The sequence below is a fragment of the Berkeleyomyces rouxiae genome, assembly GCF_048999995.1.
Source record: "Berkeleyomyces rouxiae strain 22BRR77 chromosome Unknown BrBRR77_ptg000001l, whole genome shotgun sequence".
NCBI classification, from domain to species: Eukaryota; Fungi; Ascomycota; class Sordariomycetes; order Microascales; family Ceratocystidaceae; genus Berkeleyomyces; species Berkeleyomyces rouxiae.
In genome coordinates this window covers 4,879,313-4,893,978 of record NW_027396491.1, presented here as the reverse complement: position 1 = coordinate 4,893,978, position 14,666 = coordinate 4,879,313, and the positions used below count along the sequence as shown (strand labels likewise).

Here is a 14,666-nt window from a genome sequence, read left to right as displayed (position 1 = left end):
GTCGCGGCTTCCACCAACCCTTCGCCGGGCCTCCGCCCCAAGCCGGGACTCTTTAGATGTGATGGCCTATGCGGCTGAGCTTGCGGCGCTCACCGATGGGCTCGTCGAAGCCATTGCCGGATTCTCGCCAAAGGTGCCGCTTTCTTGTGCCCTGACTCTTTTTCATCTGCGCCTCTAACCCTATTCGTGCAGACCCAGCCAAGACGCTTTGAGGCTCTTCGCGACGCCACCGCCCGCAAGCTCCGACACCACACTTTCCTCCGCACAAACCAATTCGACGTCGCTGCCCAGCTTGAGGGCCTCGAGGAGCGCTTCCGTGTTCATTGCCGCGATGGCCTTGCAAACTCGCTAAACCGCAGCCGTCTGGAGCTGGACGAGATCGAATCCAAATTTCACCCCGATATCCTGCACTTCCTCCTTGAACTGTGCGACCAACCAGTCTCCAAGACAAATCTCGACGACGTCAGGGCCCTCGCTAAAGACGAGGAAGAAGAAATCAAACCCCTCCGCTGGGAAGACATTGCCCAGGAAGATGGCTGGGATCAGGACGATCCGTCAATTTGGGATACTATCCAGTACAGTGATGGCTCAGACGACGATGTTTCAACTGTAGCCGACTGGCCCAACTCTGATCACGACAGCTCATCCTCACCGGACTTTGACGATGGAATACTAGAGGCCAAGAGAGAAGGCTTCTTGGTTAAACCTGATGATGGTGGTCAGCATATGAGGATCAAACAGGCCCAGCAATGGCGTTGGCTCCAGCCTACCCTGAACTCTACCGGCCGCGTTCGTAAAGCGCCCATATCTGAGTTTGCTATGATTCGCGAGGTGCTCTTCATGCTTCGTGGGCTTCCCACAACCCTCTTCCGGTCCGACTATGGACCCGATCCAGCCTTCCAACTAGAGAATATCGCCTGGGAAACTCACAAGAACCTGGCACAGATATTCTCCGAGTCTGGCTCCAAGCTGGCCATTCTCCGTCAGTTTGTGCAGCAGCAGCATACAGCGCATCATCTGCAAGTCTTGAGTGACGCAATAGCAAAGCGCTTGCGAGATCTGGATATTCTATTATCCGCCATAGAACAGCGACTCATAGCGCCTACTTGTGATGTCACGGTCAGTCTGCTACAGATCCAGCACGAGCTTCAGGACCCTCTCCAAGGTCTCGAAGTGCTGGGAGAAATTCTTAGGGAACTTAAACACGTCCCTAACATGGGCGCCTTTCGCTACATTGAAATGCTTTTCCATGAAATCGCTACAGCCCAGACCATCAACCGCCCTACAGTCGCGGAATTTCTTGCTGGTGTTTTTCTAGAATGCTTCCAGCTCTACTTGCGCCTGATCCGAATGTGGATGGAAGAGGGCCGGCTAATGCCTGGGGATCAGGTGTTTTTCATCTCCGAGTCCCCGGTCCAGATGCCGCTAAACCATCTTTGGAGAGAGCAGTTCAAGCTGCGCCAGACTAGAGACGGCAAACTGTATGCGCCATCATTCGTGAATGCGCCTGCTAAGCAAATCTTCATCGCTGGAAAGAGCATTGTAATTCTGAAAAACCTCGGGCGCTCCGAATCCTTTAGTGCACATAGTAGTGAGGAACCGCCGCTCACACTACAAGAAATCGCTCCCGATGGCCTACATCTAGCATCCTTTGCAGACCTTTTCATGCATTGGTTCGACAAATGGATCAGTAGCAAGCTTGGACGGACATCAAATACTCTCAAAACCGTGCTTCTGGAATCCTGTGGTTTAAGATCGTCATTACTAGCCATGGAGTCTATCTACTTTATGTCTGATGCCACAGTCTCTGATGCCTTTTCCCTGGCTCTCTTCCAAAAGATTGAGGCTCTCAGCCCTGGCTGGAATGACCACTATATGTTGACATCTATAGCCCAGGAGGCTTACGCCTCCACCACGCACGCCAACCGAGTCAAGGTGTCTTGTGGAAGTCGCGCCCAACATCTCTCTGTGCGGACCGTCCGAGATTCCATCACCAAGGGTCTAGCCGAGATCAAAATCACATACCGCCTCACATGGGCCATCCAGCTCGTAGTCTCTGAGCAAAATATCGGCGGCTACCAAGCCATCTTCACCTTCCTTCTCCAAATCCGCCGCGCCATCGACCTTGTCACACGAACCCGTCTCTTGCCTCAACAAGCACAGGACAAAGACGCATGGTTCGAGTATTCTGCATACTACAGTATCCGGACGCGTTTACTTTGGTTTTGCACCTCACTACGATCGTACCTCACTGGCTTCGTACTCAACCCCGCCTGCAAATCCATGCATCATGACATGGAACAGGCTTCGGATGTCGATGGAATGCTGCAGGTGCAATTTCGCTTCATGCGCTGTGTGCTCAACGAATGCTGTCTCGGCCCCAAACTTCAACCCATATATGAAGCCATGGTCGACGTTCTACAGCTGGCCGTAGCTCTCGAAAAGGCCCGCGCCCAATTTGCAGCTCGTGAAGCTCAGGAACAAGCCGAGATTTCCCGGGTCTCTCTGGCATCCACGCCCCAACGCGGACCAACGCGATACAGAACCCCTGGTCGCGGAGATAGTCACACACCGGGCTCTATCAAGATAGTCGCCAAAAAGCAGCGTCATCCCGATAGTAGTGACGATGAAGCAAGCGATAACGGTCCTGCAGAAGCTATGGTAGAACAGGAACCGGAAAATACTTCGTATTTGGCGCAGCTGCGTGACATATCGGTCAAGTATGAAGGCAATTTGCGGTTCATTACAGATGGACTACGGGCGGTAGCAAGAGCTACAACAGACGCAGCGTCTACGAAGTGGGACTTGCTTGCTGAAATGCTGGAGATGAACACCAAGACAGACCGTGTATTTGACTGATGTCAGCAGCAGGAGTTGATAGTATTACAGTGCTCTCCTATTCATGGTTCCGTGATGATGAATATACACCGAATGTTTCCACTCCCACGACAATTAACGAGCCAGCTTTCCCCACTGGCCTTTTGAGTTTCCAGTACGTCACTTTCGTCTTCTTGTCTCTGCATGTCCGGATAGTCTCGCCAGACTTCTACTTTGCTGTGCTCTTGTAGTATTCCACTCCGGTCCACTAGAGTCAACACACGGCGCGCCTGGTCCGCATCGCCCAATTCCAAAAGCATAACGCCGCTCCGAAGAGTCTGTGCCACCTTTAACAATCTCTCGTAAAACGCGTCCTCATGCCGGCAATTCACTGAATGCGAAATTCCGTCTCGTGGCACAAGGGCCAGCTTCGGCTCAAACTTGCGTGTGGAAATGGATAGCCCGCGATTACCCTCTGACCAGGCCTCGCGGGAGATGTACGGCGGATTCGACACGAGGACATGCCACGGCCCAACATGCGCAAACTTCTTTATCGCGCCATCATCAAACAAGTCAGCCTGTGTGAAGGATAACACTGACTCCGGCGACGGCGCCGGAATCGCTTTCGTCACAACACCATAGCGCAGGTTTTCACCACTCAGCTTAATAGCTGCCGGGGAGATATCAACTCCGCGCACCTCGGTAGGCGGCTGCCCTCCGCGGCGCCGCAGCTCTGCATACAGCAGCAGTGGTATACACCCCGTGCCCGTGCAGAAATCCACAATTCGCATGCCCTGCACTCCCAGCCCTCGCCGTAAAAGCCCTGAAAGATATAGCGTGTACGCCTCTGTCTCCGCTCGCGGGACTAGCACACCAGTGCGGCACTGAATTTCTAGGTCACCGAATGGCTGCGAACCCAGGATGTACTGCAGCGGTTCGCCGGTGCGTCGGCGCCGACACAGGTGGCTGAGCCGCGCGGCTTGGTGGGCTGTGAGACGCGCAGATGACGTCTGCGTCTCTGTGACGTGTTCTGTTAGCCAGCGCAACTCGTTGCGGGCTGAGGCAAGGTCTCGGCATATGGGCAATAGACGAGCGAGGTTGGGTGATATTCGGCTGGCTTTCATGAGCAGTTGCGGAGGAATACGGGGCATGGTTGGTAGGGAAATATCGATTTAGTTCTTTAAAAAAAAAGATGATAAAAAAGGTCTCTTCACGGTTTCATATAAACCAAGTCATTGAAGTGCCATATAGCCACATGGAGAGTTGGACTATACTGAACCCGATAGTATCACTCTGGCTCTACGAATACATGGCAGTTGTGCCTGGACTCTGGCGTCAATGTCTACCGTCTACCGTCTACCGCAGTTGTACAGAGTTTTCATGGTAGCACAAACTGTCACGGAAAACTTTTGGGGGCCCACATATGAGATTGGCTCTAGAAACAACACGGACTTCTTCGAAACTCCATTCCTACACAATGGCTTATTTACTTTGGAAATACACACTGGTGTTCAAGGATATCAATCTCGAGAAGCAACTCAGAGCTGGTATTATAGTAGCAGTCTGTTCCATGATACTAAAGTAATCTACACAGGCATCAAAGCTGCTCACAATATATATGCGGCTCCCGCAACTACATAAACTGCTCTACTACCAAGTATCTAGCCACCTAGATTCTCCAGTGCATCATGATATTGCATAACTCAATTTGATTACTATAACAATCATTTATCACCCAATTCAATGAAGTTTAATTCAATCACCAACACGGAGCTAGACACTCGCCTGCCTTGTTGAGTTTTTGAAGTTCCAAAATACAGTGTGTGGGTTATCACAACCCTAACAAATATCAACCTGCAACTTTGATGGTTTTAGCGTCTATTGCGCTTTATTCTAACGTGCGATATCACATCAAAGAATGGAATAAAGGTAATAGCAGACTGCATATGAGCGAAGAGCTGTATAACCTGCTCATTTGTAATATCTAGTTAGTTGTCATGCAAAACCTGAACAAATGTCAACACTACGGTGCCACAATTTGGATGCTGAGGTCCATTCTTTTCTGTGGACGCCACGTCTAGCAAGGCTCGTAGAGTGGTCTGTGGCTTTTTCCCAACCTCGCCAATAGCGCAGAAGAAAATTTATAGTATCCACTTGTACCCCACTTGACTTGGTATAAATATCTGGCTTTCCACCGTTGAAATTTCTTTCTCTTCTTTCCTTCTTCTCTTCTTTTTTTCTCTTCATCAAAAAGCAATAACATAGTTTGCCACGACCAGCATTCAGTATAAAAGATTAGCATCTTTTCCCCACGGTGCTGTGTTGCCATTTCTCCTTGCTTCGGCTTGGGGGATATACTTAGAAGAGCAATGTCCCTGGAACTAGGAAGTCTCGCCCCGCTGGCTCAGTCGGGGATGAGATGCCATACGATAGGGCACATCATATAACCAGTAATATCATTTGTGTAATTTATGCAATGTGATTCGATGTAAGGACGTCGTATTCAAGACTTGAATCAAGCGACCTCGTACATGTTGGTAACCTGACACAGAATCGTAGCTGATGACGTGAAGGCTTCGTTCAGGGGGATGGCCCTATTTTGCATGACAGGGCTCGCTTGAAATGTGAGTCGAGTTCATATGCGTTGATATCTGGATGAAAGTGCCTGCAGATCAACTCTCCCTGCCGTCGTATTGATACAACAGTAGGTAGACGTTAAAGAATACAATCGATCAACCCTACATGGGCATTAGCCTTGATCAAGGTCACATATAGACCAAGAGGAAAAAAAACGTGCTGAGGGTCACAACTAAGTAAAGGACTCGAGTTTTGGTTGAAGATTCACGTATTTACTACTCATCCATCGCCAATTATTGACCAAATCCAACTAAATTCCGTCCTAGCATACACCAAAATCAACAAGTGTTATGCACATAACGCTACAACTGCCTACAAAATCCACGTTAGTCACAGAAACTTTCACATAAAAGAACATGAATGAACGGGATGTGCCAACTTACGGACTCTCAGGCGGGGTTTCGCCTCGACACTCAGAACAGTCCTGAAGAGGCTCATCTTCCTGGAGAATATGAACGCCTTCACGCAGCGCACATACCAGCCCGTTCGCCTGGGCCAAGTTGCAGCGGACAATGTGCTTGAGCCGGATGCCTTCCTCACCACAGGCTTTATGGAAGATAGCACAGCGAAACTCGGCATATACGTTATCGCACATCTGTTCAAATGAAGGAGGTTAAGGAGATGTTAGGGACTAGTGTAAGAGATAGACGACGATGGCAGGTAACGGACAGAAAAAGGGGAAACGAGGTCGAGGCTTGGACTGAGACATACCTTGTGTATTGTGCTCAAAGCTGTCCCCGTACACTTGTGTATGCAATGTGAGTGTATCGAAAAAGAACTTTAAGGTCCAAGACAAATAGATTAGTGACATCCAGATAGACGCACCTTATTGATATAGAGATTAGAAGGTGACCCAACAAGAAAGAAACAAAAGGACATTATGTGAGTCAGTGTGATCAGTATCAAAAGTCTATTCTATCCATATTCCGAGCGGTTGGGATATGACAGCCTCTGACTCGCCACGAAGAACAAAGCAAGGCGGAAGTATGCGTTGGCTCAAAACAAGGAGGCAGAGCTTGGAACCAAGCATCCGAACTATCAAGCAACAGGTGACCAAGCCGAGCGGAAAGACACTTCTAGGGCCACAAGGAACAACAGAACGAAGCATTGTTGTACTACACTACGTTGTCCTTTTAACGTTACACAGACTAAGCTTGGTCACTCGCGTTTTACTGTCTTGATATCTGTAATCCCTCTTATATCAGGCCACCCAATGGAGGCAAGTACTCAAAAAGGTTTTTGAAGCGTAGGGGCCAATGAGATCACAGCGTGCCATCTTTAAAAAAGGAAGAGGGGAACCAATCGTGCGATGATATAAACAGCCGGATATTAACCGTAGCGAGTAACTATCACCTAAACACTAACATCAGCAGTTTGTGTACGACCACGCTGAGAGAAAATCTCTCTCAGTATCTGACCATGACAAGACACCACTGCGCTGGTGGTGGACCTGCATCTACACACGTCCATTTCTTTTTTTTTATCTCTCATCTGTTGGCCTTTTTTTTTTTATTTCTCCTTCTGGCTGTCGCCTTCACATTTGCTCTGTGTTTCGGCTGCTTTATTCTCCAACATTCACTTTCCTCTTCTGGTGTAATTGCTGCCGATCTCTTTGGGCCCGGTTGCCCTTTGCTACACACACTATCACTGCTCTTTTATAAGAGGCTCTTTGGTCAGTAGACCATTTTGCGCCGGTCCGCCTCGTTGGTCACACTGCTTAAGCATCACGCTAGCTTGTACGAATGCTCGCTTGATCTTTTGTTCTCTGATTGGCTTCACAGAGCTCGTCCCGTTTTCCTAGAAAATATAGGCCAACGGCATCGATCGACGTAACATAACTTCCACACCGAAACAGGCTTAGAGAAAACAAAACAAGTCAACCTGCTAAAAAAGGGAATACTTTCAGTATGACTGTCACAGTTCCTGCGTCTGCCTCTACCCCGGCAGCACCTGCCAGTGAGGTTGGCTCTGCGCCCATTCCGATTACTATCGTCACTGGCTTCCTGGGTTCGGGCAAAACCACCTTGGTTCTCAACCTGATTCCTCAGCTTAAAGCTGCCAACCCAGATTACAAGCTGGCTCTCGTCAAGAATGAGTTTGGCGATCTAGCTGTTGACTCGCAGCTAGCCGCATCCAGCGCCATTACCGGTGTACAGGAACTTCTCAACGGCTGCATCTGCTGCAACCTGGTGGGCCAGTTGGGCCCTGCGCTTGAAGAGCTCACCGCTTCTATCCGGCCAGATCGTTTTATCATCGAGACCTCCGGCTCGGCCTTCCCCGCCACGCTAGCACTGGAGATTAACCGTCTGGCGCGCGAGACCGGCCGCTATGTGCTGGATGGAGTAGTCAGTGTCATTGATGTTGAAAACTGGAAGGGTTACGATGATACTAGCTACACGGCTAAGGTCCAGGCACGCTACACTGACCTGGTGGTGTTCAACAAGTGGGAGCTTTGCGACGAAGATCGCCTGGATGAGTGCCGCGACCGTCTTGGGGATTTGGAAATCGATGTTGCATGGTGCAAGAGTAACAAGGGCTGGGTGGCCATGGGTCTGGTGTTTGGTGTTGACGGCGGTCTAGCCCAGACCCTTGACGACGCTGAACTTGCCAAGAGCACTCTGAGCGATAAGCACAAGCACACCCATGACGCTGAAGGCCACGACCACTCCAAGTGTGAAGATGACCAGAAGGCACACAATCACCAGACCGAGGTCGAAGTGCTTTCTGTCGAGCTGAAGGGCGGCTCTACTTCATCTGCCGTTGCTAGCACTGCGCATCTCATGCGCCTGCTTGAGGCCGCTCCCAAAGACGAAGTCTACCGCATCAAGGCAGTCATGAGCCTAGATGCTGCACCCCACAGCTCTGAACCCATGCAGGTGCAGCTGGCCCCCGGTCGGCACATTCTCAACTGGGCCTTTGGCCGGTGGACATTCACGCCAGTCTCTGCCCCGGCAGAGCACGAGTCTAGCGAGAACTCTGTGTTGCGCATGACTGTCATATTAGCCCGCTATGAGGCAAATCAATGGAAAAAGAAGCTAGAGGCGGGAGGATTCATAGAGCTGGCAGGCGAAGCGAAGGGTGAGCTGGCGGTCTCGCGTATTCTTTAGATGCTTTTCATGGGTTAGAGGTGTTAGGGTCTAGACTTGCACACGTAATAATTATAGAAAGATGGATTTCAGCTAGCCTTGAGAAGACTCCATAAATCCTCCGTTACTACATTAGGAGTAGGAGAGATGACAGGCTCCATTTTTATTGTTAGCGGGGAACAGGGTCTGATAGGCCTCCACGTTTTGCCAAGACGGATTGTCCGCCTTCCGCACGTCACTTGTCAGGCTTTTCTTGTTATAAATGTCTAATACTGCAAAGATCTGTATCACACAAACTTGTGTTGTATGGAGACTCGATGTTTTTGTTCTGGCATAACATCAACTATCTCCTTGTGACGTCAAGAAAGTATACGGGGCAGTTTCTATTTGGCATCAAAACAAGAAGTCAAGTCCGCATACGAGCTGCTCGGCGCCTGGACATGCATGCAATCACGTGTTGGAGATAGCCCTCGCAAAAAATAGCCCGGTTTGTAAGTGACCTTTGTCTGGCACCAAAGGCCCACGATGACCAAGCCAGAGTTTAGATTTCAAAGCAAACCAGGGTCGGCACCGAGTCGGCGCCGCGATTAGTGGCAACATTCCAGGCATGGCAGGAAGGGTAACGGAAGTTTCTTGTTATCTTAGATTCGGGGGGTTTCACACGGCCTGTCGCACTTGCACTTGCACATGTGTATACATACGCGTATAAAGCAATGTAAGCGATGCCCCGTGACTTGCCATCGCATATATACAAAGAGAGAATCTTTGGGATAAGAAGCTACTGTTTCTAGACCTTTACAGCCCCAAGACCGAACAGAGCGTAACTACTCTGCTAGCTACATCAAATCTGCGTTTTATGTGCTGTAGTTGCGTCTGACTGACCTCAACCAGCCAGAGTAGCTTCCCTCTTTGACATAGACCAAACGCAGGAAGCTCCAACTAGACTGCTGGGTTTGTCATTCGCCTTCCACTTCGTTCTGCGCTCTTCTTGACTGCCTTGCCTCGTTTTGTCCATCAGCCACTTCTTGTTTCTATATTCTTATAATACCAGCCATCTTCCTGTTGTTGTCTTTAGTGTCTCTTGGAATTATTTTCTTTTAATCTACTACTGGATTTGATATTTGGCCGTTCGTTGGCCCATTGAAACATCCTGGATCCCCAATGCTTGGCAAAGCTCCGTCTTCTCTGTGACAGCCATTTACGACATCAGCCAATCACCTTGAGGGTGTTTTAAACACATCATATTTTCTCCAATCACCAGCTTAGCCTTTATCTTGTCCTTTTTATGGAAAACCGCAAGACAGTCCTGGGCTCGGAGTCCGTTACTCCAGTCTCAGGGATACCACAAGAATCTCCGGCTGCGAGATCTCCGTCTTATGAGTCTTCTACACAACACAATACTTCTGTTTCTTCGACTCAGTCACAGCACGGCGAGGACTCAGATAACACCGAAAGTTTCGGCGGAACTCGAGCTGGTACCACAAAGAATGGCAACAATGATAGCACAGACGCCATTGATAATGCGGCGCCCATCTTGACCCATACTTCTACTACTGAAAAAACAGCATCGGCTGTTGCTACCCAAACAACATCTTCTCGACCTCTTACACTAGAAAGGAAGCCTTGGTTCAAGAGACTCAATCCATTGAAAATGGGGACCACCCCCTCAGTACCAGACTCAAGGTCTCCATCACCAGAATCGTCTGCAAGCTGGCTCAGCTTAGTATTGTTTCACTGGATGACGCCCATGATGAGTGTAAGTCTTCGACGATATGCCGGCAGCTCCCTCTTGACTATCCCTAACGTTGCTAACATCATTGCATGTAGGTTGGTTACAAACGATCTCTGGACAAAAACGATATTTGGACTGTCAACCCCAGCCGCGCTGTTGAGCCTATGAGTCTTAAACTGAAAGAGTCACTCAAATCCCATGCTGCGAATGGCTCTAAATACCCACTGGCCTTTGCCATCTACGATACCTTCCGCTTCGAATTCATTCTGGGAGGTCTACTACAACTGATATCCTCTGTTCTGCAGGTTGTGTCTCCATTCTTGCTTCGCTATCTGATTCGATTCGCAACAGATGCTTGGGTCGCCAACAAGACAAATCAGCCTGCACCCTCTGTTGGAAAGGGCATGGGATATGTCATTGGAGTGACTGTCATGCAGATAGTAATGAGCCTGGCTACAAATCATTTTCTCTACCACGGAATGATGATTGGCGGACAAAGCAGAGCCGTGCTTATCAATCTGATTTTCGAAAAGTCCATGTCCTTGAGTGGCAGGGCCCGCGCTGGTGGTTTGATTGAAGCTTCAGAAAATTCGACAGATGCACCGCAACTGGAACCAACGGATAAGCCAGTCAAACCCAAGAAGTCCAAGAAATCGAAAAAGACTACTTCATCTGGTCCGACTGAAAAGCCTGGCGTTAATGGAGATGGTGTTGGCTGGCCAAATGGTCGTGTTGTCAACTTGATGAGTGTTGATACCTACCGGATTGACCAGTGTTTTGCGCTGTTCCACGCCCTTTGGACAACTCCTATTCAGTTGCTGATTACACTCGCGCTTTTGCTTGTTAATCTGACATACAGTGCTCTTGCTGGTTTTGCCTTGCTTGTAGTCATGATACCGCTGCTCTCCAAAGCCATCAAGTCTTTATTTTTGCGCCGCAAGATGATCAACAAAATCACCGATCAGCGCGTTTCCCTTACCCAGGAAATCTTGCAGTCAGTGCGCTTTGTCAAGTTCTTTGGCTGGGAAAATGCCTTCATGGAACGTCTAAGCAGCATTCGCAACGTGGAAATTCGCAGCATCCAAACTCTGATGGCTACTAGAAGCGCTATAAACTCTGTTTCTATGTCGGTTCCAGCATTTGCCAGCATGCTCGCATTCATCACTTACACGCTGACCAATCACAACATGCAGGCTGCCGAGATCTTCTCATCTTTAGCCTTGTTCAACAGTCTTCGAATGCCTTTAAACCTGTTTCCCATGGTTCTTGGTAATGTCATTGATGCCTGGTCGTCAGTTAAGCGAATTCAAGAGTATTTGCTTGCTGAAGAAATGGAGGAGGACGTCCGCATTGACAAAGTGAATGAACATGCTATGGAGATCAATAATGCAAGCTTTACGTGGGAACGAACCCAGACACAAGCTTCGGAGACCGTACCCGACAAAAAGAACACTAAAGAAGAGGCTAACCACCCCCAAGACCATTCCGGTGATCGCAAGGCCTTCCAATTGAACGACGTTAACATTTCCTTTGGCCGCAACGAACTTGTTGCCGTCATCGGCTCGGTCGGCAGTGGGAAGACATCTTTACTGGCAGCTTTGGCAGGTGACATGCGCAAAACGAGCGGCGAGGTTGTACTCGGGGCCGATCGTGCCTTTTGTCCACAATACGCATGGGTCCAAAATGCAACCTTGCAGAACAACATTCTGTTTGGCAAGCCAATGAATAAGGATTGGTATGACAAGGTTGTTTACGCTTGTGCCCTGCAACCCGATCTCGAAATGCTTCCCAATGGCGACCAGACCGAAATTGGTGAGCGCGGAATCACTATCTCTGGTGGTCAAAAGCAGAGACTCAATATTGCCCGTGCCATTTATTTTGACGCCGACATTGTTCTGATGGACGACCCCCTGAGTGCTGTAGATGCACACGTGGGTCGCCACATTTTTGAACATGCTATTAGAGGGCTTCTCAATAACAAGTGTCGCATTTTGGCAACCCATCAGCTTTGGGTCCTGAGCCGCTGCGATCGTGTGGTATGGATGGAAAAAGGCAAAATCCAAGCCATCGGCACCTTTGAAGAACTGTCAGCTGTCAACAGTAGCTTCAGAACTTTGGTCGAAACTACCGCCCAGGATGAAAAGAAGAACCAGGACGACGAATCCGGAGAAGGTGGCGACGAAGAGGCCGAGGCTGATAAACAGAAGAAGAAAGCTCTGAAAAAGAAAAAGCTAACCAAAGCACTAGGACTCATGCAGCAGGAAGAGCGAGCTGTAGCTTCGGTTCCTTGGTCGGTGTATATTACGTATGTTCGTGCATCAGGAACGTTGTGGAATGCCCCATTACTGTTGGGTCTGTTGTGTCTTGTTCAAGGAGCCAACATCACGATGGGGTTGTGGCTATCTTACTGGACCAGCGACCGCTTCCATATGACTACTGGACAGTATATTGGCGTGTATATCGGACTAGCTCTTGTGCAGTTAGTGCTCGCCTTTGCCTTTTCTGGATTGTTGGCGGTTATTGGGACACGTGCTTCCAAACACATGCTTGCACAGGCCATAACCCGTGTCTTGAGGGCTCCGATGTCTTTCTTCGACACTACTCCCCTGGGAAGAATCACGAACCGCTTCTCACGCGATGTTGATGTCATGGATAACGCACTGGGTGATGCTATGCGCATGTACTTTTTCACAGTGTCCATGATTATCGGTGTATTTGGCCTCATTATTGCCTACTTCCATTGGTTCGCAGTGGCCTTGGTCCCACTGACAGCTATTTTCTTCTTCTCCGCAGGATACTACCGCTCGTCGGCTCGTGAAGTCAAGAGATTTGAATCCGTGTTGCGATCCGACGTGTTTGCGCGGTTTAGCGAAGGCCTTAGTGGTGTCTCTTCTATCCGCGCATACGGGCTGAAGTCCCGCTTTCTGCAAGAGCTTCGCTATAGCGTTGATGAGATGAACGCAGCATACTTTATAACATTTTCCAACCAGCGTTGGCTAGCAGTTCGCCTGGACTTTGTAGGCTCACTGCTGGTTTTCACTTGCGGTACCCTTGTTGTCACTTCACGATTCAGTGTCTCGCCATCTATTGGTGGCCTAGTACTCTCCTACATTCTTAGCATTGTGCAAATGATTCAATTCATTGTGCGCCAACTAGCCGAGGTCGAAAATGGAATGAACGCCGTTGAACGACTAGATCACTATGGCACGCATCTAGAGGAAGAAGCCCCGTTGCACACAATTGACGTGCGTCCATCATGGCCTGAGAAGGGCGAAATTGTGTTTGACAATGTCCACATGCGCTATCGCGCTGATCTGCCTCTGGTCCTACGGGGCCTCAGCATTCATGTCAAGGGTGGTGAGCGTATCGGCATTATAGGACGCACGGGTGCGGGCAAAAGCTCAATCATGAGCACTCTTTTCCGTTTGGTGGAAATCTCCAGCGGAAAGATCACGATAGATGGGCTTGATATCAGTACACTGGGTCTGTACGAGCTGCGCTCCCGCATGGCCATTATTCCCCAGGACCCCACGCTATTCCATGGCACGGTCAGGAGCAACCTTGACCCCTTCCATGAGCACACAGATCTTGAACTATGGTCTGCTTTGCGTCAGGCCGGCTTAGCATCCGAAGCTGGAAATAAAGACTCATCGTCTGTATCCAATCCCCATTCCGAGGCTGAGGTTGATGCCGAGAAGGCGGAGCCAACACACAAAGACGCCTCCAACGGAATTCACCTTGATACCGTTGTCGAAGAAGAAGGCCTCAACTTTTCTCTTGGCCAGCGTCAGCTTATGGCACTTGCGCGAGCATTAGTACGCAACTCTCAAATTATCGTGTGTGACGAAGCCACATCTAGCGTCGATGTCGAGACCGACGACAAGATCCAACACACCATCGCTACGGCTTTCAAGGACCGAACGCTATTATGCATTGCACACCGGCTGCGGACGATTGTTGGCTACGACCGCATTTGCGTTATGGACCGTGGTCAGATCGCCCAGCTTGATACGCCGCTGAATCTGTGGAAGGAGGAAGGTGGAATCTTTAGAAGCATGTGTGACCGCGGTGGTATCAGACTCGAAGATATTGGACGAGTGTAGCAAGTCGGAGAAGGCGAAGAGAAATGATATAAAAGGAAATGAGGTTAATCATGTAGACATTCCACTTCAAAATGGAAACTTTGACACTAGTTATTTGCAACTAACTATACTTGTTAATCTGTAGGTTAACTACTTTCTTTCTCATTTCAGCTTGACTTTTTGATTCATTTGTTTTGTTTTGAAAAGATAGTTATCACTATTAGTTACGTCACGTGCAAAACGAAACGACAGTGAGCAGTGGTCAACCAAGCTACACAGAACAAGAAATAAAAAGTAAAAAAAAAAATAACC

General features: G+C 49.2%; 5 protein-coding genes across 5 annotated transcripts; 3 read left to right on the top strand and 2 right to left on the bottom strand.

The window, feature by feature from the left end:
• Positions 1–61: 61 nt before the first annotated feature.
• BROUX77_001369 (uncharacterized protein) lies at positions 62–2,859 on the top strand (the record flags this gene model as incomplete). Its single annotated transcript, XM_073745790.1, has 2 exons — positions 62–133; positions 193–2,859. The coding sequence occupies 2 exons, from the start codon at positions 62–64 to the stop codon at positions 2,857–2,859; spliced, it is 2,739 nt and encodes a 912-aa protein (XP_073609604.1).
• A 41-nt stretch (positions 2,860–2,900) lies between these two features.
• BROUX77_001368 (uncharacterized protein) lies at positions 2,901–3,968 on the bottom strand (the record flags this gene model as incomplete). The annotated part of the gene is made up of 1 exon (XM_073745789.1): positions 2,901–3,968. The coding sequence occupies one exon, from the start codon at positions 3,966–3,968 to the stop codon at positions 2,901–2,903; it is 1,068 nt and encodes a 355-aa protein (XP_073609603.1).
• Positions 3,969–5,756: 1,788 nt separating this feature from the next.
• On the bottom strand, positions 5,757–6,049 carry BROUX77_001367 (uncharacterized protein; the record flags this gene model as incomplete). Its single annotated transcript, XM_073745788.1, has 2 exons — positions 5,757–5,766; positions 5,838–6,049. The coding sequence occupies 2 exons, from the start codon at positions 6,047–6,049 to the stop codon at positions 5,757–5,759; spliced, it is 222 nt and encodes a 73-aa protein (XP_073609602.1).
• Positions 6,050–7,361: 1,312 nt separating this feature from the next.
• BROUX77_001366 (uncharacterized protein) lies at positions 7,362–8,561 on the top strand (the record flags this gene model as incomplete). The annotated part of the gene is made up of 1 exon (XM_073745787.1): positions 7,362–8,561. One exon carries the CDS (start codon positions 7,362–7,364, stop codon positions 8,559–8,561), a length of 1,200 nt encoding a protein of 399 aa, XP_073609601.1.
• Positions 8,562–9,825: 1,264 nt separating this feature from the next.
• On the top strand, positions 9,826–14,375 carry BROUX77_001365 (uncharacterized protein; the record flags this gene model as incomplete). Its single annotated transcript, XM_073745786.1, has 2 exons — positions 9,826–10,296; positions 10,368–14,375. 2 exons carry the CDS (start codon positions 9,826–9,828, stop codon positions 14,373–14,375), a joined length of 4,479 nt encoding a protein of 1,492 aa, XP_073609600.1.
• Between the last annotated feature and the right edge of the window lie 291 nt (positions 14,376–14,666).